The sequence below is a fragment of the Chlorocebus sabaeus genome, chromosome 9 (genome assembly GCF_047675955.1).
Source record: "Chlorocebus sabaeus isolate Y175 chromosome 9, mChlSab1.0.hap1, whole genome shotgun sequence".
Taxonomy (NCBI): domain Eukaryota; kingdom Metazoa; phylum Chordata; class Mammalia; order Primates; family Cercopithecidae; genus Chlorocebus; species Chlorocebus sabaeus.
The window spans coordinates 88254453-88276359 of NC_132912.1; the positions used below are offsets into that span (position 1 = coordinate 88254453).

The following is a 21907-nucleotide window of genomic DNA, read 5'->3' on the forward strand; positions in this document are numbered from 1 at the left end:
CATCCATGTCCCTACAAAGGACATGAGCTCATCCTTTTTTGTGGCTGCATAGTATTCCATGGTGTACATGTGCCACATTTTCTTAAATCAGTCTGTCATTGATGGACATTTGGGTTGGTTCCAAGTCTTTGCTATTGTGAATAGTGCAGCAATAAACATATGTGTGCATGTGCCTTTATAGCAGCATGACTTATAATCCTTTGGGTATATACCCAGTAATGGATTGGCTGGCTCAAATGGTATTTCTAGTTCTAGATCCTTGAGGAATTGCCACACAATCTTCCACAATGGTTGAACCAGTTTACAGTCCCACCAACAGTGTAAAAGTGTTCCTATTTCTCCACATCCTCTCCAGCACCTGTTGTTTCCTGACTTGATAATGATTGCCATTCTAACTGGTGTGAGATGGTATCTCATTGTGGTTTTGATTTGCATTTCTCAGATGGTTAGTGATGATGAGCATTTTTTCATGTGTCTGTTGGCTGCATAAATGTCTTCTTTTGAGAAGTGTCTGTTCACATCCTTCACCCACTTTTTGATGGGGTTGTTTTTTCTTGTAAATTTGAGTTCTTTGTAGGTTCTGGATATTAGCCCTTTGTCAGATGAGTAGATTGCAAAAATTTTCTCCCATTCTGTAGGTTGCCTGTTAACTCTGATGGTAGTTTCTTTTGCTGTGCAGAAGCTCTTTAGTTTAATTAGATCTCATTTGTCAATTTTGGGTTTTGTTGCCATTGCTTTTGGTGTTTTAGACACGAAGTCCTTGCCCATGCCTATGTCCTGAATGGTATTGCCTAGGGTTTCTTCTAGGGTTTTTGTAGTAACATTTTAAATTTTTGGTAAGAGAGTTGATTCAAATAACTGAATCTGCCATTTCCCCCCAAAATAAAAGTTTCTCACTTAAAAAATTTTCTAAATGTTGTCACACTGTATTATGCAATTTTTTCATTTAGCATTGTTTCTGAAATTTATCTGTGTTAAATTTAACTAACACATCTATATTCGCTTTCATATAATATTCTATTGTTTGAATACACCAGATTTAATGGTCTGTTATCCACGTGATGAATAGTTTGACTTCTAAATTTTTTACTATTTCAAAATTCTTCTGAAGATATGCTGATATATGTATATATCTCTCCTAGTGAATGTGTATGAATTTTTTTCTAGGAAATACACCAATGAATAGAAGCATTCAGTTATAGGATACAGACATTTTCAAGTTTGTTAAATATTGGAAAATGATTCTTCTAATTTGTAAAAATTCTCATTTGTACCAGCAGTATATGAAAATCTTACATTACTCTACATTCTAACCAACATTTTGCTACTTTTAAACTTTAATTTACAAATCTGATGAATAAAAATTGTTTACTTTAATTTTTAAATTTACAGTTCCTAGTAATGAAGTGGAGCATAGATCCATAGATTTCTGTTTTCTGGATGAGAAGACTAACCTAACTAAATAGGTTAGTATAACCTTTATACACAAACAGATGAGGATAATTCAGGAAAGGGGAATTTTAGGCTACTGTCTTGAGATCATACATAGAAAAGTGTAAAATATCATATTGGTGGCCAAGGTAGGAGGATCACTTGAAGCCAGGAGTTTGAGACCAGACTGTAAAATATAGCAAGACCCAATCTCTATAAAAAATAAACAAACTAGCTCTGTGTGATGTGTGTCTATAGTCCCAGCTACTCAAATGGCTGAGGCGGCCTTGAGGATCACTTGAGCCCAGGAGTTTGAGGCTGCAGTAAGCTAGGATTGTGCCAGTGCACTCCAGCCTGCGTGACAGAGAGACCCTGTCTCTAAAATACATAAATAAATAAAATATAACATTGGTAAATCAAAAACACCAATATATTTGAAATGCATGTAATGACAAAGTTGAATTCATGCCAGGGAATCATGGGTGGTTTAACATTAGATGTGTTATACATCTTCTGCCAAGTCAACAACAATAAAAGGATTAAGAAAGTAATGTGCCCTTCTTAATGTATGTTGAAACAGAATTTTGATTTTTTAAAAAGATTGACCAAGTAAGAACTCTGTTAATATGATCATGTGTATGCATATAAAACCTGTATCAAACATCTAATGAGGAAATTTAAAATCAGAAAAGCAGCAAGGGGGCCGACTGTAATTTTATTATTATGCATTTACTTGGAGTCCTAGCCAGTCCATTACTTCGATAAAAAAAATTACTGATTGGAACTATAAGGAGTTAAATACAACATTTTATTATTCAGAGATGACAATACTATCTTTAGAAATAACCTAAGAAATAGATACAGATATTAATCAGTAAAATTTCACCAAGGATGGTGGACATAAGAGCACTATACAAGAAATTGGCTGGGCACAGTAGCTCACGCCTGCAATTCCAGCACTTCGGGAGGCTGAGGTGAATGGATCACTTGAGCTCAGGAGTTCAAGACTAGCCTAGCCAACATGGTGAAACCCTGTCTCTACTAAAAATACAAAAATTTGCAGGGCGTGGTTGTGTGCAACTGTAAGTCTCAGCTACTCGGGAGGATGAGGCAGGAGAGGCTTGAACCCAGGAGACGGAGGTTGCAGTGAGGCGAGATAGCACTACTGCACTCCAGTCTGGGCAATAGAGTGAGACTCCATTCAGAAAAAAAACAAAACAAAAAAAAGAAATCAGTTAAATTTCTCTGTGCCAACAAAGAATTAAAATATTCAAGAGTATAATATTTTAAAAGATGTTATTTTAATAGCAACCAAATACGTAAATTAATTGTATTGAAAATGCTTTTGAAGACATTCTATAAACTGTAAATTATGCTCACGAGTGGAAAAAGTTATAAGATTGTCATTTCTCCCATTAATCTATGAACTAAAAATAATTCTAATCAAAATCCTAAAAGGTATTTTCATGAAATGTGACCATATGGTTTTAATATTTCTATAGAATAAAAGGACTCTAATGTGCCAAAACAATTTTAAAAACAAAAAGCTAAGAGGATGGAGGGAGGGTGGGGGGGGGTAACCCATAAGATATAAATAATATTTATAAACCATGTTAATTGAGCCAGTTTGATAGTACTGCATAGAGTGGCAAATATGCCAATGAAATATTAAATACATATTAAATTATATTTCTATATATGCATACATACATGTGTATATACATGTGTATACATATATGTGTATATATGTGTATACATACATGTGTATATACAGGTGCATACATGTATGTGTATATACATGTGCATACATATATGTGTATATACATGCATGTACATATATGTGTATATATGCACGTGTACATATGTATATGCATACATGCGTACATATGTGTACATGTACATGTGTATACATATGTGTGTATATACATATGTGTACATGTATACATATATACAATATGTACACATATATATGCATAAATACATATGGGTGGTTTAACATTAGAATATGGTTTTTTTTTTTTTTTTCACTCTTGAAAGTTTTATTTCACTAACTTCAGGCCAAATTTCCACAACTGTGTTCTGGTCAATTTCTTATCCTTGCTTGGCTTCCCCAAATGCTAGTACCAAAAGATTTGTGGGGTAGGGAGAAGAGACCACTTTAAGAAGCACTGCATTTACTCATCTTCCACAAGGCAACAGAGTTGGGCATCTGATTGTTCAACAAAACAAAGCTTTAATAGCATCCAGGAGGGCAGACAGGCAAACCAGGTTGTAGACACTCTTCTATTTGTCAAAATCTGACCAGAGAAAACCTACTCCACACAGATATAATAGGTATTGATTTTCATCTTTTCTTTTTCTGTTGCCACAACATTTTTCTTCTTTTAATGATCATATCAGGTAGTTTCTCAAGTCCTTCCTTTAGGCCATCTCCTATGATTGCACAGGTAGGCTGCAAATGCCAAGGAGTGGATGAGCTCAGTTCACCCATTGCTAACAATTTCTCAATTTCTGAAAGAGACAATGAGTTCCTCAAGTCTTGTTTGTTAGCAACTATAAGTACAGGGACTCCTTGATTTTCTGATATCCTAGTTATTTTGTGAAGTTCAGTTTTGGCTTCCTCCATCCTTTTGACATCAACAGAGTCCACAACAAATACAATGCCATCTGTGCATCTGGTATATGACTTCCACAGTGGCCTTAACTTCTCCTGACCACCTACATCCCAGAAGTGAAACGTGACTGTTTTAGAATTTCCCAAGGTTACCTTAATTTTCTCAGTGTTAAGTCCTTTGGTAGGTACGGTATTTACAAATTCATTGAACTGCAGCCTGTATAAGACAGTTGTCTTTCCAGCACAGTCCAAACCCAGAATAACAATGTGGAAGGACTGAAATGAAGGCAGGTTGGACAGGATAGAAGTCTGGTCTGATAGCCCATTCCCCATTTCCAGGTGCAAATAAATGTCCCAAATTGAAGTGCTTTTCTCTTCTTGCTTTAGAACTTCTCTTGGTAGCTGATTCAGCTATAAGACTGTTCCCAATCCGGAGTCTGGGTCCAAATGAGAAAGCATTGGTAAGCGTTTCCACGCAGGGATAAGCACCCCCACGTCTTTCCAGCTTAGCTCTCCAAGCAGCTCTCAGAATATGTTAAACTGATATGTAAAACAAATAATATTGTAACCTTTCTGACTGAATCAGAATTAGAAATCTGGAGCCTGTGGAACCTACTCCCTGCATGTCCCTTTTTCTTAATCCAGGTACTCCTCTCCCTATTCCATCTTGGTAGACTCTGAGACATTACTTCAATGTCCTGAAGCTCTATGGAGAAGTTTTCAAGAATTTTCAAGAAGAACTTGAAAATCGTCAGCTCACTGCAAGCCAACCTTTTTCTGGAAAGGGCCAGATAGTAAATATTTTAGGCTTTACCTGCCATGCAGCCTCTAGCTTACTACTCAAGTGCTGTTGTAACATGAAAGCTACTTTAGACAATATGTTTGTTCCAATAAAACTTCATTTACAAAAACAGACTGTAAGGCAAATTTGGCTGGTGTATCATAGTTTGCCAACCCCTGGAAGGAGGTTGTAAGTGAAGGAACTTAAAAGCATAGAGTTTTATTATCAAAAATAAGTCTAATAATCTTCCTATGGGTCGGGAAACCAAGGCCCTAAGTAATTCACTTCAATATACGTCGTAATTTGTGGCCCACATAGTTAGCAAAGGGTTACACAGAAGACATTTAGTTAAGATGGTATCTTGTTCCTATTCCAACTTTCTTTTATAGTAAAATCTTTCCACTCTCACCTCTCTCCAGGAACCTTGAAGAATCACGTTCTTCCTAGGAATTACAAATCCCCTGATTCCATGTCTAACATAATTTCTACTGGCCTCTTTGCTTCTCTTGCTTTAGTACCAGTTCTTCTGAATTTGAAAGTCTTCATGCAAATTGCCCAGGTAAATCATTGCCCCAATCTTAGATGGTCTGGGCTCTTAAAATGTTTCCTTCCATTACTCCTTAAAATGTATCTTTGCTATGTCAGGTTTGAGGTAGTTTCTGTCAGAAGATTGGGCATTTGGGTAAATTCAAGTCTTCACTGCAGTTTTTACTGCCTGTGACTCAGGGTCTAAAGATTTATTCTGCTATTTTCTGCCTGTTATTTTCTACAGTGGTAAATCACCTTGCAGATGCCAGGGCAGACCTCATCTTTCTTTTGTATGTGACAGTCGTATCAGTCGGAATGGGCAAAATCCTATTGAAATAGACAAAGCCGAAACCTTAGTGGTTCAAAACAACAATATATTCCACTGTAAAGCCTTTGGGAGTTGGTGAGGGGCTCCACTCCTCCTCATCACTGTCCTTACTCTGCTTCTGAAGCTGACAGGGCAGCCACTGTTGAGGAAATGCTGATCACAACATCACAGGGAAAGGAGAATGTAACGAAGCAAGAACTGGCTCTTAAAGCTTCTGCTTGCAGTGACAAGGCTCACTTTTCAATGGCCAAAGCAAGTCAAAAACCCCAACCTGACTTACATGGCACAGAAAAGTCCCCCAGGGAGGGAAATCAGACATTGATGAACTATGGCCAAAATCCAGCTGAGCCAGAAGCTCAGGTCACCAGTATCATTTCTCCTCAGAGGACTAAGAGTCCTCCTGCAAATTAACTCCTAGTATCCTGTCCTGATGTACTGGATACTAGAGGTGGGTACACATATTTATTTTTGGCTTTGCAAATCAAGACATAGGTCTATTCCTTAACAGAAAAGTAGCTTATTATTAATAGGACATTTTAATATGTTAATTGAAAGGACACTTCTATGGGTGGAATATAAATGCCATTTAACATTTCTGAGAACATTTATAGGCTTTGGATGTCCATGATTCTTTACAGAATTTTTTTTCTGTTTACCTCATTTACCCCATCATTCCTGAAATGTTTCTCCATGGATCCTTTTCTCCTGCTTCTATCTCAGAGATGTATAGTCTCATCAAAATACACTAAAGGGTTGGTTAAAAATTCAGATTCCTGGGTTATACCTCAAAATAATTTTGGATTATCCTAGAAACCTATGTTTTTATATTATTTACCAGATACATCTTATGACATCAATGTTTGAAAAACACTGGCTTAGATCTTATGCCTAGAGCCTGTCCATGAATTTTTGTAAAATCTGTGGCCAGACTTTTGGGTTGTTAGGGATGCCTTGTTTTCCTTTTCCTTTTTCTTTGTATAATAATAATAATTATTATTATTATTATTATTTGCACAAATTTGAGGCTTAACCTGTTTGGCTTTGCTAGTGGACATGTAGATAGATAGATTTGTCTTTTGCTCCATAGACTTACCTTGGATAAAAATCAGCTGCCAGAGATAAATATTACTGTTTTATCAATTTATAGGACTTTTTGAGTTAGAAAGGAGAAGTCTGGGGACACAGAGGAAAACTCTCAATATGACTCTCAATTAAAAAAAGTGTGAAATTAACTGGGCATGGTGATGTGCACCTGTAGTCCTAGATACTTGGTAGGCCAAGGCAGAAGAGTCCCTTGAGCCCAGGAAGTCAAGGCTGCAGTTAGCTGAGATTGTGCCATTGCACTCCAGCCTGGGTGACAGAGTGAGGCCCTGTCTCAAACACCACCCATATACACAAAAGAAACATTAATGTGGTGGCCTGTATTTTGACCTTGACACACAGGGCTATAACTAAGAATCTCAAGGTAGGTCTGCAGGTGTAACATTGTAATATTTGCACTTGGGTTTCATTTGGGTGATCACACAATCAACCCATTTATCTCAAATTTAGAATTGATTCCTATTGTCATTCTTGAAAAATTGCACACTGATTTATTCCCATTGAAATATGCACAAGATGTGAGTGATGTAGATGCAACATCATCACCATCACTGATGCCTCCTCCTCCCCATCCTTCTAATGATTGTGTTGATCTGCATGCTCCTCCCAAAACTGTGCGATTAATATAAACAAAACTTTCACGATCAAGAAGAACATTCTTAGATTAAGGGTATGAAAAAACTTAAAGGATGGATGTTAAAAGCTTATATTACAGTTCTGTTTGCAAAATAAATGAATTACTGGATGTACAATTGTGACATAGTATTTTTTCAAGTGGTTTTATTGGCTTTATCTGAAAAAGTTCCCTGGACTGAATTTCTAGTTTACATCAAACAAGGGTTTTCAACTCACTGTCACTGGCAATGTGAGATCAAAAAGACAAAAACAATGTAATTGAGAGGATCTTCATGCTGCAGACAGTTTTAATGTGTGCATCATTTACTGCAGAGAAGAACAAAGGGATGGAGAAAGAATATATTTTACAGGCTTTGGAGAGTTGAATTCATTGTAATCATATTGTTCCCCAAATTTTTCTTATTTGTGCATATGGTGAAGCCAAGGAATCAGGTGAACTATCCTTGGACAAAGACTCATGAAGTTGCTCTTCATATGAAATCATTTCCTCCTAGGATGTAGTAATATACAAGAATTATCCCTTTGATTGTTTTGACTAGTACAGAGTTTGACTAGGGATAGCCCAAAAAAGGACTGTGTGGTGGTCATGCTCAGAAATCTGCTAATTTCTGAGTTTGTGTAAATATCTGTATTCACTTTGCTTTTCACACTGGATGGCCCAACATTATTCCTATGAATTCTTTAAAACCAATTTGTTGGATTAGTTTTATGTTAGATTACAATATAGTATATTATTTCATGAAGAATGCTTGGATTATAGGTATTTCATACTTTGTTACAGTGACATTCTATAACAGCACTACCTGGTATTTCATCTAGGATGATATACCAATTCTATTCTTGGAACCTTATCTGGAATTAAACATCAACTAAGTTCAAAAGTAATTATTTTTTTATTTCAACTCTATAAAGTGTACAACAGGCACTCAGCAATTACAGCTGCAGGAAAAATACAGAGCAAATCAAAGCAGGTTAAGTTTATGAAAAAGTTTTTAATCTACATCAAAAGAGTGCAAGTGGTCAATGACCATTTGATGACAGTTTGTTGCATTCTGACTAACAAAGAACTCTTTCATGTAGAACAAATTGTAAGAGGACAATCAAATAACCATAGCTGTAAGAATACAAAAGAACTGACCAGTTGTAAAAACATCATACATTGAAATAAATTTGATAGATGATGCTTAAAGAAATGTCCCTTTACTCAGAAAGCCCCAACCTCTGAGTCATTGCCAAGGTCCCAGAGCTCTGTCTGTTGATGCAGGGGCAGAGAGGAGGGCTAACAACACGCTTTCAATGTTTTGCTTTCTAGGTCTGTTGAAAACTTGCCTCATAAATGATTTGCATATACAAGAACTCAGAGAAAGCATCCTGTTTTGTTGAGAGGTGCACCAAGTGACTTTTTCATCATTGGTATCATAACGAGGTGTGGTTAGCAGTCATTTCCAATTTTTCTTTTGGGTTGGACCATTGTCAATGGAGTCTATAAAATGAGATATGTTAGAACTTGACTGCACTAATTTATTTTTACAGAATCTGCACAGCTTAGCAAAACAGGAATACCTGTATACAGACTGATAGAATGTCATATATTAATTTGACCTGCACATACATTTATACATTTCACAGAAATGACGCTGTATCTCATTAACAGATACACAGCTCTGGTACATTTAACAGAAATAAGAGAACAACTTCATCATTTCTGTAATTCATCAATATTATATAATAAAGGCTTATAAATTGTTAGCAGAAAGAACTGTAAAACGCAGCAAGCTAAGAAAGGACAACATTTTGAGGTGTGTTTGTCTTTGTCATGCAGCATAACACCAAATTTGTTTTTTTAATAGGATGCCATGAATTTAAGGCACTTGCAACAATGCCAGATAGCCAGGTCATGTTCTAAACTATGGGACAGATGAATAACAGTACAGTTGACATAATTTTCAATAATACTGACAATTATGACATTAATTCAAGTCTACTTGGACCTAAAAACATTATTCAATACAAATAAAATGAAATAATAATGCTGTGAAACACTAAAAAAAGTTATATGTACCACAAAATATCACACAAAAATATCTATTTACATAAATATTTGTCTGTGGTCCTATTGTGAAAGAAAAAGTTGTTATGGATAATGCACAGATCACCTCTATTGTATGAAATCAGTTCTAATATCTTTATTTTCAATATGGTAGCTGACTTCATTAAATTTGTTTACCATCAGTTCAGTAATTTATAAATGAAACAGAAAAAATTCAATAGTTGAGTTTATTACTACACATGTGTAATTCACATGCATATTCCACAACTTTAGGTAAAAATTATGACTTGTAAAGATATAATCAGAATAAATTTATTTTGAATGCCATATGGATCTGATTCATATCTTAATAAGAAAGAAGATATAAACATAAAAATCATGTATAGCATTTTTCCAGAAATTATTTTTTCAAATGTATTCAATCCATCTCAGTTATTTTAATGTTGTTTCCCTTGGCAGTTTCAGTTTTCCTGTGAGTCAAGACACACAGAAAGCCCTTATTTCCCATACTCAACACATTAACAAGAAAATCATAAAACAAATCAAACAAGTTGGCACTATTCTAACTTATGCAGATGTTCTTTAGTGTAAGAAAATAGAGGGGTTGTGAAAAATTCAGAAATAAAGTGAGATGCACTTTATGGAACTGACCATGAATTTTAGCCCTAGAGTCTTCATTAAGACAAGATTTAAATCCTAGAAATTCAGTGTTGAAAATTAGATGAATGTTTTCTGTTGGTGCATCTTGGAAGATGTAGTTGACCTTTATTTTGTGATGATTGCTTCAGACATCAAATGCAATGCTATGGGTGAAATGAACAAAGATGCAGTAACAAGTGGAAGAAACAATCTACAGTTACATTGTGCTGAATGCTACTTCTTCCTTCTCCATTGAACGTATTCATATTGGTTGTCTTAGACTTGAACCATAGTTCCAAAATCCATAGTAAGTGCTAATCTCTGGGACTTTGCAGATTTTTAAAAAGTTACAGAAGCAGATTCTCTTTCCAAATAACAAGGTGAACTTAATATTCTAGCAAATCTTTAGCATGCCTAAACCACATTATCTTTCAACAAAATTTACTGAACATTCACTATAATGTTGGAATCATATATTTTTAAAAAGCCAATTAAAAATATAAAACTCTTGGAATAACATTCATAGCTAGATTTTAAATTGATATGTTTAATTTTATATTCTAAAATCTGTAGAAAACAGTGGATATCTTGGGGAATAGACCAATTTGGAGAAATTGTAAGAGAGGGAAAACCCCAGAAACAAAAGAATAACAATAATATTTTAGGATTAAAGTTTTACTTGAAGTTTATTCCCTTTTCATTTTATCCTCCAAAATTTTGAGAATATTATATTTTCATAAGATATCATATTCTAAGGTAGTTCTGAGTAAGAACAATTCAAGCAAAATTTATAATACTTGCCTTCTTAGTTAAGGTGTAATGATCTAATTGGATTTTTTCTTCCAGAAATATAGGCATTTGATTGATTAAAAAGAAAACTCTACTGAAAAAAAAGCAAGCCTCAATTTAATATAACAAATTCACACACAGTGCCAAAACAGAATGACAGCTTGAAAGCTTCTATATTTTTCTTCATAGGTATAATGCAATTTTGTCCAAGAAATGCTTCCAAATGGCTGAGTTACTTATGACAGCTAATAATAGTCAACTGGCCTGCCAGTGAAGGACTCAGTTTAATTTGTGGATTCTTTTCTCCATGTGAATAAAGTAAATCAGCTTGACATTTTCAAATCTAGTCTTTTTTAGGTAGTATGAAATTGCAGAATTGTAGGAATTCTGTTCTATTTAAAATTTATTTTTTTAAAAAATCAGGATCCTGTTTTCCTCTGTACTGCTTTCTTACTTAGACAAGTTTACGGACTCAGCTAATTCACAAAAAAGGAAATCAACACCTGGCCAGGTTCTTGTTTTGTTTTCTGACCTCAAATAAGTAATGTTCCTGGTCTCGTAAACCCGTAAATCTTAACTTTGACTTTGGGCTTTCTTTCTTTGTCTTTTCTACTTCTTTTATTTTTGTTTTTCATTCCTGTTTTTTGTTTGTTGTCTGTTTTTCGGTTCAGGCCTAAGACAAGAAGCTAGTTCAAATTGGTTTATGATCACCTTTGTCTCTCAACTCTAGACTGACTATGTTGTATAAGTGAAATTGGACAGGAGTTTGGTTTAATAACTTCAGTGAAAATGCTTGAGTTTCTGGCTACACATACAATGATTTGAATTTGTGTTGTCTGTTCAGACACTGACATTTACAGATGAAAGATATACATAGCACCTATATAGTTTTTATTTATTTTTTGGATGAATTTTAATCCCTCCCCATTCCACCCCACCCCAAGGGTTTATTTTTATAAAAGGGAATACTTTAAGCCTCAGTTTGAGGGTATGTTAGGTAAAACCAATTGGCTGCTAGTCATTTACTTCCAGGACCATCTTTAAGCACAATATGTTAAAAAATATGAAATGATTTTGTGAATTGCTTTTTTCCCCCACTCTATCATGCCAATTTATCAAAAAAAAAAAAAACAAATATCATGCATTATTTTTCAGTCCTCTGTGAAAACGTATATATACCTACTATGAGAGGTCTCAGCAGAATCTATAGCAGTTGTGCTTTTATCATATCATTTTTTAAAATCTGTCAGAAAGAAAAGGTAACATTCAGTCTTGTCATCAGCACTGCTGGGAAATAAAATCATGAAACTTCTAGCACTGGTGTGACATGAACTCTGTGACCAACAGATGTGTGGTCCTCTTTTGTATGGTATATACACCGGCCTGCAGTAATAGATCCCACAGCCTTCACTTGAAGAAAGGGAATAGCCCAGTTTCTGTACCATAGTAATCTATTGTACCCAATATATTATTCTTTCATCTTCTTGAATATTCTAGCAAGGTACAGACTCCTATACTAGATTGAAGTGTTTCCTACAGTCTTTCAAATTATAATCAGAGCAAAGCAAGGTCATTGCAACAATAGAAAACATCTCTTTACTGATGAAAGGCTTTGCTTCAGGACCACCATGTCAACTGCTATTTTAGGTTCAAACAGAAAACATGTAAAGAGCACTATTGTCATCTAAGCAATAAGTCCTAATGCCACTGTAGTTACTGGAGCAGCATCGATCAAAGGCATCATGGTGACCCCGAGCACTAATCTTCTCTCTTTCCCTCAGGTTTGCTGGCAGCTGTGTCTCAGAAAAAGCTGTCTTCAGCAAGGCAGAAGCAGGTAAGAGAAATACATTAGAAGTCTATGTCCCATCCTGAGTTGTCATCAGGTGGTGGTTCATCGTTGTCCTCAGGGAAACTGTCAAAATTGCTTGTATCTGTGGGTGATGCAACCTGTACAAAATGGACAGTTTTGTTTTAGTGGATTTTTTTTTTTTTTAGTGGAATTCCAAGCTGGAATTTTTAAGTGCATTCTGTATTTATCCCCTATTAGGGACTATTTTGTTGACTATCTACTATGTAGCAGGTATTGAGGGTCACACTGATGAGTACAAATAGACATGGTTCTTATCCTCAGAGAGTTTATACCCTTGTGAGTAATAAATTGTCTGATTAAAACAAATAATCACAAAAATCTTTCTATATAATAAATTTTGGCTAGAGCTATGGAAACAAAGATGCCACAGAAGTCTAAGAGTAATCATATAGGCCCAGCGTGGTGACTCACGCCTGTAATCCCAACACTTGGTAGGCCGAGGTAGGAGGATCACTTGAGATCAGGAATTCAAGACCAGCCTGACCAACATGGTAAAACTCTGTCTACTAAAAATACCAAAATTAGCTGGGCATTGTGGTGAGTGCCTGTAATCCCAACTACTCAGGAGGCTGAGGCAGGAGAATTGCTTGAACCCGGGAGGCAGGGGTTGCACTGAGCTGAGATCGCGCCACTGCACTCCAGCCTGGGTGACAGAGTAAGACTCCATCTCAAAAAAAAAAAAAAAAAACCAAAAACAAAAAACTGATCATGTAAAGACTCTTTGAAAAAGTGTTATTTTATTTTATTCTTTTTTTAGAGACAAGGTCTTTCCGCTCTGTCACCCAAACTGAAGTATAGTGATGCAATCACAGCTCACTGTCACCTCAAATTCCTGGGCTCAAGTGATCCTCCTGCTCCAGCCTGAGTAGTTAGGACTATAGGTGCACGGACTATAGGTGCACATCAGCACACCTGGTTAATATTTTCTTTTCTTTTTCTTTGGAGAGACAGAGTCTCACTATGTTGTCCAGGCTGGCTGGTCTTGAATTCTTGAACTCCTGGCCTCAAGTGATCCTCTCACCTATATATTTTTGTCTGCGTTTCTATCTTTTGAACATTTCCCATACTAAAAATTAACTTATGTTCATAAATGAGGGAAACTTGATTTAAAATGAATAGTTAAAAAAGATAAGAGTAAAACACAATTATAGCAACTATCTCCAAATGTATTTGCCTTTAAGCTTGGATTTTAGAATATGTCATTATTTTAATGTGACATTTTTCCTAGAGTTTGTTTAACCTAATCATAGGATTAAACTTTAAAAATAACAGATCATTGTTGACTGACATAAACACCATCAAGTGTCTCACACAATTATAAGCTGGAAAGTCTACTTACGCTTGGTATTATAGGAGGTGTCAAGGTACCTTTTCTTAAGCCTTCCCAGTTAAAGCCCTCAAACCATCTAGAAAAGGAAAAAACGTCGATAAAGACATTTTATGTCAGCTAAAACCTTCTTGTTGCGATGTATACAATGTCCATGGCTAATGGGAAGCAGTTAGGCAAACATTTTCATGTGACAAAAATGTTTTCTATTGAATTACATATGTTTTTCCAATTAGTTTATTTTATGAAATACATATTTTTAAAAGTATAACTGTCAAATTTTAAACATCAATGAACATGCAACACTTTTTCCTTGTAATTCAGTCGTAATGTCTCTATGACCTTGTTCCTACACTATAATTATAATTTAATAAATGTCAAAATGTATCTGGCCCTGTGTCTTACAGGATATTTGGAGGTAGAACCAGGGCATGAAAAGTCAGGATAGAAAATTAACTTTCCATTTTTGCCACTGATTCAGTGCACAATGTCAGCTAGTTAACCTTTTCGCATCGTTGTAGTAGTCTCTACATGTCCCATTTTCCTCCTTTTTTCCCTTTTTTAATGAAGAATAAAGGTTTTTTGTGTACAGTTTTTCTGTGAAAATAAGGACCAAAAAAGACTAAAGTTTTTGCTTGTTTGTTTTCTTTTGTCTTTGAAGGGTTTCCCCATCAGCAAATGCTTACAACAAATTCTTAGCAGGCTTTTCAAATATTCAGAGTTATTTTAGTAAACATTTTTCTTTGACAAGGATGTGAATTTCCTGTCAGTGTTACACAAACAAATAGAGAAAAACCAATTAGTTTAGCTTTAGAACATCCAATCAACATAGGAAAGGTCTGATATTTAAGATGTTGCTATTGTTTAAAAAACACTGTATTCTGTGCTTATGTTTTTCTCTTGTTATAACATCTAATTAGGAAATGCTTAAAAAAATATATTTTGTCTTTAGGAAATCAGGTAAGATACAGTAGGGGACTTTTGTTTGTAATACTGTGGCAGAGAATAGAATCCCCGAATTTAAAATACACATTTCCTCTTTGTGCCAGAGAGGAGGAAAATGCTAGTTGGTATGAGTTGTAAGAAACTGAGTTCAGTGAATTCAGTTTCTTATGTTACAGCGTTGTCAGATAAATATAAACAAAGTTTCATAATCACAACTAGAAAGGCATTTAAAAGCCTAACTAGTTTATATGCTGTCTTTGGATGTTCCTATAGGCTAATTACACTAGTTTTACACCAATAACTTAAAAAGCAACACCCTGGGGAAAAGATGGCAGGTGTTCAGAACTCTGAAACCTAAAATTATAAGGAAAGAACACTTACTTGTGCTTTTGAATGTCTTTTACTCCATTTTTCAAATTCCCTAATCTTTCTGATGGATTGTCCCTAAAAATAAAATAATGGTTTTATTAAATCTATTTTTTTCACATTATGATCTTTTCAAAAATAATGTGGTTGAAATACTTGCCTGCATAGTTTTTTAATTAAATTAGCAGCATTTTTGGCAATCTTCTTTGGAAATTCTATCATGTCAATCCCCCTCAATATGATATTATAGGTTTTCATAGGATCTGGGCCTGAGAAAGGTGGGCTGCAAGAATGAGAGACATGACAAGAGATATTACTTTTATTTCCTACATGACAACACTTGAATTGCTATAAACTCCACAGATGACATCAATTCATATTGGGAGGCTTAGATTAATAGTGACAATGGAATGAAAGTAGATTAATAGCAAAACAATGTGTAAGCCCTTCCAAGTAAATCGCTTAGCAAAACCAGAAATGGGTCAAGTTTATCTGCTGTTCTCCTGATTTCTTTTCAGTGCTGGAGTCTAAGCCCTCATGCTGTCCTTGGTCATTCAAGATGCTTCTTTCACTCTCTGACCTTTTACACACTTACTGACTCATTAATTATACTTGAGATGAAGTCCAAAATCATTAGGGGGGCCACAGGAACACCAATGATACTACCCCATCTCATGCCATTACCACCCTCACTCACTGGGATCCAGAACCAATAGCCTTCCCTCTGTTCCACTGAAATGCCGAGCACTTTCCTACCTCATGGTGTTATTTATTTGGCTTGGAAGATTCTTCCCACATTCATCTGGCCAATGCCTCACTTTATCAAGTTTCAGTATAAGTGTTATGTTGTTTCCAAAAAGGCCTACTCTGGTTAACCTATTACAACCAATTACATAATCTATATCAACCCACGTAACCTAACAATCTAATTTCATGCTCTAATTTAAAGTTTAATCTAAATTAGAGTCCCTGTTACACTTTTATAGCACCCTTACGCCATTTACTGTACTTTGTAATTATCTTTTCATTTGTGTGATTATTTATTTTATGTCTGTCTTCCCTTCCAGAAGTTTGTTTTCTGCTGGTATTCCAGAGTTGAATAGAGTTTGCAGCATGTACATTCTAAGGGGTCAATAAATATTTATTGCTCTAATGTTTCTATAGAATAGTACTCCTCTTATCCTTTTCTCTCTGCTCAGAGGACCTCATTAAATAACTTAATACTAGGCATCCTCTTTGCTAGCAAGGCTGTAAAACCCCAGCCCTCATGAGCCAGATCTGTTGATTTTTTTTTTTTTTTTTAACCTATCCATTCTTGAAGTGTGGTTTGTGGCAGCTTCAGTGAGTACAAAGATGACTAAAGTCAGGTCTTTCCGTTAAATTTCTCACAGTTCAGAGGGGAGATGATGATACCCCTTGACGAATGATTTATTTGGAAATTTAATTATTCTCTTTAATACAAGTTTTGTGTGTCTTTGGGGAAGAAATCTGATTTATTATTATTTTTTGTCCTTCATGTTTATTAAGAGAAGTTCAAACTATTTCTTGTTATCAAGCAGTCTAATGAGTAATTTAAAGTAAGGAGTAGCAGATTTACCTGTGTTAAGGGCTATGATGGATTCTGCCTTGATTTTCCGTGAAAAGTGCTATTTACTTTAATATGTCATTAGCTAGTAATTACCTATTGATTTTAAATCACTTAAAAATGTATAAACATGCAAATCTATTTAGTATTCTCTTAGAATTTAAAAATTTTCTCTTTATGTGAGTCTATGGTTGAATATTATCTTTAATCTCTTAACATGCCAGTTTTCATTTTTACTTTAAAAAATGAGGAGGAGCCAAATCTTGGCAATGATTTCTAATTTATGGTTTTGCCTTTATATTTATTTTGCTTTTATATTTACTTGCTTATCTTAGACAACTAAAACCAATTATTAAATATGGTATTTGTGGCTTTTATGTGATGCATGTTAGTCTAATATTCATTCAATATAGAAAACAAAATTATTTAGAAGAAAGTCGTCCAAAACCTCAAAATATTCAGAATGATCTACATTTGATAAACATAATTTCATAGATTTCTCTGTAGATTGTATACACAAAGGATTATATTATGCATATTTTTAAATAAAAAAATATTCGATTTAATTTTACTTTAGTTAAACTGAGGAGTAAAATGAAAAGAAATGCTAAATTTCAAACATGTGTGCTCCTTAGCCAATATTAATTCCTTAAATATTTCTCTAAAATTAAAAAAACATTGCTGAGTTTAGAGATTTCTGTAATGACATATTTTAACTGTAAAATATATGTAAGATTACTAATTATTAATGATGAGAAATAACTATACCTATAGTTATACCTGCTTTCCCTCCCACCTTAATGTTTGTTGGTTTTAGTGTTATTTTAAGATTGCCAAACACTACAATGTTTACATTCTGTTCAGTTACCCAAATTTAAGTTATTTGATTTAATAATTGATCAGTTCTAATTAATGAGACCCAAAGCTCATCATCAATCTTTTTACTAGTTTCTCTATTCCTGAATGCTTTATTTTGATTCATCTTTTTGTTGGCTTGATTGAATAGTAGTGTTTTTGAGAAACACCTGGGGTCCACACTTTATATGTTGTGTTTGTATTTGAAGAATAACTTAACTCAGCATAAATTACTTACTTGGGTTATACCTTCTCTGACCCTCAGAACTACGTAGTTCTTGATATACTATCTTTTGGCATTAAAAGTGCTGTAGAGAAGGTTGAGGCCAACTGGAACTTTAACTGTCTTGACTCCCAATACCACACATGCCATGTTTTTATGGCTTTGATGCCAATAAGACTATTCCTTATTAATGAATTTAATTCATTAGTTCACCACATTAACATATTGTGGTGTTATTATTCTGAATCAGTTTCCTCATGGTCACTGCAGATCAAAAAGATACACTGAGTCAAGTCTTTCTGCCATGTATTTTCTATTATGTAATTAAAGATATTTTTTCTCCTGTTTGTAATATTCTATTCATACACATAATTGATGTTTTTTTCTATTTCTTTTGACTAATAGATTCTCTTTATGAAATCATATCTATATTTTTTCTTTTTTCATTATTTTTTCCAAGCCTGTCTACTCTCTCCCTTGCTGCATTTTTAATTGTTACTATTTTATTTTCTGTTCTTACGGCATGACTTTCAGTTCTGCAATAGTCCTGAGCTCTGCTAGTTACTTGTCTTCCCATTTATGAACACTGGCAAATATCTTAGACGTTACTTTTTAGGGAGCTCATGCTTTTGATAGCCTCAAAGAAATTATATATAAGAGTTTATCTGAACACTTCCTCCTATATTTCCTTGATTCATTTTTCTTGTGTGTTCTTTAGCTGCCTTTTACTTTTGCATCTTTCAGCTGACATAAATGGAAAACATCAGCTCAAACTGATTAAAATAAGAAAACATTGAACTTACAAAAGCACATTCCAGAGGTAGGGCAAATTCTAGACCTGGTAGGATCAGTGGTTTAAATACTTGGAGTTTTTCCAGCTTTTCATTCTTCCATACTCAGTATTAGTTTCATCATGGTCATTTCCCCTCATAGTTATAGGAAGTCTACCAGTGGAAATAGGGACCTATATTCATCAGTAATTATTTACTAAGTAGCTATTGTAGAAAAAAAGAATTCTCCTCCAATAATGTATTTTAAAATAATTCCTCTAATTTATGTACCCAGTTCAATAAATGCCAATCACTAGAGGAATGCCATGTGACTGGAATAGAGCCGAATCAAAATCTAAAACGGAGATAAATTCATCTTTTCCTAAGTTGGTGGGGGAAATGGATCCTTGAGCAAAATCAATAAGAAAGGATTTGGTGTGTATGCTTGGAAGGGGGCTGGGGTTGTAAGAGGGGCAGGGACTGGCTTCCCTGGGACCCTTTCTGACTATTACTTATCCTTAGATTGGGCTGCCCACCATGAAGAATAGAACAGGGAAGATCGGAGGTTAGGAAGCAATGAGAAATTCACCAGCCTTCACTACAGTTTGTTGCCTTATAACCAGATCATGTATTTCCTTTGCCCTCAATTTAAGGCATTCAGGGAGGTCATGTGGCTCATACAGAAGCCCCACCACATTCTCTGAAATCATGTGATTACACTGTCTCTCTCCCCTTTTTCACTGCCTGTTGCTTCATTGACCAACATTATAAGCCTTAAAAGGCAGGACTGGTACATTTGTATGAGTTTTCCTTCACCTCAGTTCCTTTTTCATTCTGTAGTACTTAATTATGTCTCTACATGAACAGTGTTTGCTTTTTCAAGGTCCAGCCAATCCTCTAAATGTTATTATTACTATCGAAGATCATTAGATATGACATTCAGGACCAAAAGACTTTGGAGTCATGCTTGTAGTCCAAGAATCATTCCTAGTCACATGTCACACTTCACTGTGTTTGGCAGGTGTGTTTGTTGGAACTTTAATTGTAACTAAAGATCATCCTACTTGTTTTATTCTTGCCTTCTCCCACCCCAAACCTTGGCCACCGTCTTTCACCACCACCATCATTTCTTTGGGTAGAAAAAGAAACGTAAAGATTTTTTAATGCTATTGTCTTTGACTAAAATTCTTTCTGTCTTGTTATTTCTTGAAATGGATATTAAGTTTAGGTATTTTTAATCATAATGTTTCAATATATGTATTTATGGCAAAAAAATTAAGTTTGGTTTTGACCATACAACACAAATTGTGACTTATAGTGCTTGGTTTTTATTGCTGCTCTGCTATTCCATAATTTCTATGTGCCTGAGGTTATTTAGAAAAATGCTTTTTAAAATTTCAAGTATTTAGACTTTTTATTTTAAATCTTTGTTATTGATTCCAAGTTTTATTATATTCCTGTCAGATATTGTAGCCTATGAAATCTGTAAAGAATTAAGGGTTTTTCTGTTACTGATTATTTCTTACAGTTTAGTACATGCCAGTTTTTAAGATTAACGTTTTAATCATTTTTACTTTATTACTTAATGAATAAACAATGATTGTAGAGAAATGTCTAAACATATAAGGTTTAGACATTTCATGGTTAATATTTTAGTCTAGTTATTATAAGTAAATATTTTACTTCCTCAAAAGTAATATTTAGTTTTCTTCTATTCATTATATAATTGGTTCTTACAGCAATTCTAAGCACACAGAAAGATTACTTTTTAATCTATCCCTCTGCTTATTTACCTATCTATCCATCCACATACATATGTTAAATTTAAATTTCTACTTTGTCCAAATTTTTCATACCTTTACAAGTCTACTTAATTGGTCATACTTTTAAAATAATTTACCTCCATCCACAAGAACAAAATTGAACAATCCACATTGAACAAAATTGGATTAGGTCACACATAATTTATTTGAAGTCAACAGAGAAACTTTAACAATAATGTAAAATGCCCATAAATAAAAATAAAATCAAAACACAACTATTTCTGGCAATGATTGTTGTCGTTGTAGCAGTAGCAGCTGCTAACATTCATGGAATGCTTACTATGTGCGAGACACTCTTCTACGTGTTTCATGTATGCACTGAATCCTCACGGAGTACCGTGTGCTCGAAGTCCTCAGTCTTCCTCTCATGTTCACTGTAGTGACTAAGTCCTCTTAAGTAATTCTTCACATCCTGCCTCACACTTACTCTTTCCATTGCCCTTGCCCTACTCTAGGTTGTCAGTGTCCTAGAACTAAATTACTGCAGCAATCTTCAAACTAGCTTCCTATTCCTCTTCCAATTAGCTCTATTACTGCCAACTTGGTTTTCCTTAAATACCGTAATGCATATCACTCAACCTTTGTCAGAAAATCTCAATGATTCCCTCTGTAGATGGAGGCCAAACACTCAAGTGCAGCAATCATGATCGTCAAAAGATAACTGTTCCTGTTTTTTTACATGGACCTTCTCCATATCTGTGACCATTATTACCTTTCTGTTTAAGCCATGCCTGTTTGCCTAGAATACCCTTTTCCTGGTCTCTACATCTAAGTCCTATTCTTCCCTCAAGACACAGCTGCCTTATATTCATTCTTCAAAAGCCTCTTTAGGAACCCAGCCCTATTCTGAAATCTGTATAACGCCCCTGTCACTCACTGTTTTAGCACATGTCATGGTAGTGTATTTGTTGTTCTTTTAGTATGGGTCCTTGAGGATCTTAAAGTCTGCTTTATACCTTGTGGTGTCCCTAGTGCCTATTTGAGTTGATGATTATAACATTACAGGAAAGATTTACAAAGCAGTCACCTTTCATTTAGATATAACAGTTGCTAACAGGTCCTCTTACTTCTATAGAAAATTGACTCTAGATATTTTTATATGATTATCATCTTCCCTGTTTCATTGCTGACTAAATGACTGGGCTAAAATATCTCACAGAAAGACATTATATCCTTCCACATTCATATATGTAAAAAAGAAGTAGCAATAATGAGACCAAAAGTTGGTCCTGAGGTGGTTGCCCTA

At 34.7% G+C, this 21907-nt stretch overlaps 2 protein-coding genes and 1 long non-coding RNA gene across 6 annotated transcripts in view; 1 reads left to right on the plus strand and 2 right to left on the minus strand.

Annotated features, from left to right (window-relative positions):
- Positions 1–21907, plus strand: part of LOC119627842 (uncharacterized) — a 37522-nt gene that overhangs the window by 9736 nt on the left and 5879 nt on the right. For both annotated transcript variants that reach the window (XR_012093998.1, XR_012093999.1), the window contains one exon: positions 12679–12731. This is a non-coding gene — a long non-coding RNA (uncharacterized lncRNA). The remainder of the gene's footprint in view (positions 1–12678; positions 12732–21907) is intronic.
- LOC103216188 (ADP-ribosylation factor-like protein 4A) lies at positions 3441–4491 on the minus strand. The gene has a single exon (XM_007963445.3). It carries the CDS (start codon positions 4376–4378, stop codon positions 3776–3778), a length of 603 nt encoding a protein of 200 aa, XP_007961636.2. The 5' UTR covers positions 4379–4491; the 3' UTR covers positions 3441–3775.
- PRKG1 (protein kinase cGMP-dependent 1) overlaps positions 8392–21907 on the minus strand; it is a 1334297-nt gene continuing 1320781 nt past the window's right edge. For all 3 annotated transcript variants that reach the window (XM_073019149.1, XM_073019148.1, XM_038008764.2), the window contains 4 exons: positions 15566–15688; positions 15421–15483; positions 14107–14173; positions 8392–12844 (listed from right to left, as the gene is read on the minus strand). In XM_073019149.1, coding sequence (XP_072875250.1) covers positions 12746–12844; positions 14107–14173; positions 15421–15483; positions 15566–15688 — 352 coding nt within the window. In that variant the 3' untranslated portion in view covers positions 8392–12745. The remainder of the gene's footprint in view (positions 12845–14106; positions 14174–15420; positions 15484–15565; positions 15689–21907) is intronic.

Bases quoted from the DNA above. Each gene is read 5' to 3' on its own strand.
- LOC103216188 (XM_007963445.3), bottom strand. From the start codon at position 4,378: ATGGGGAATGGGCTATCAGACCAGACTTCTATCCTGTCCAACCTGCCT.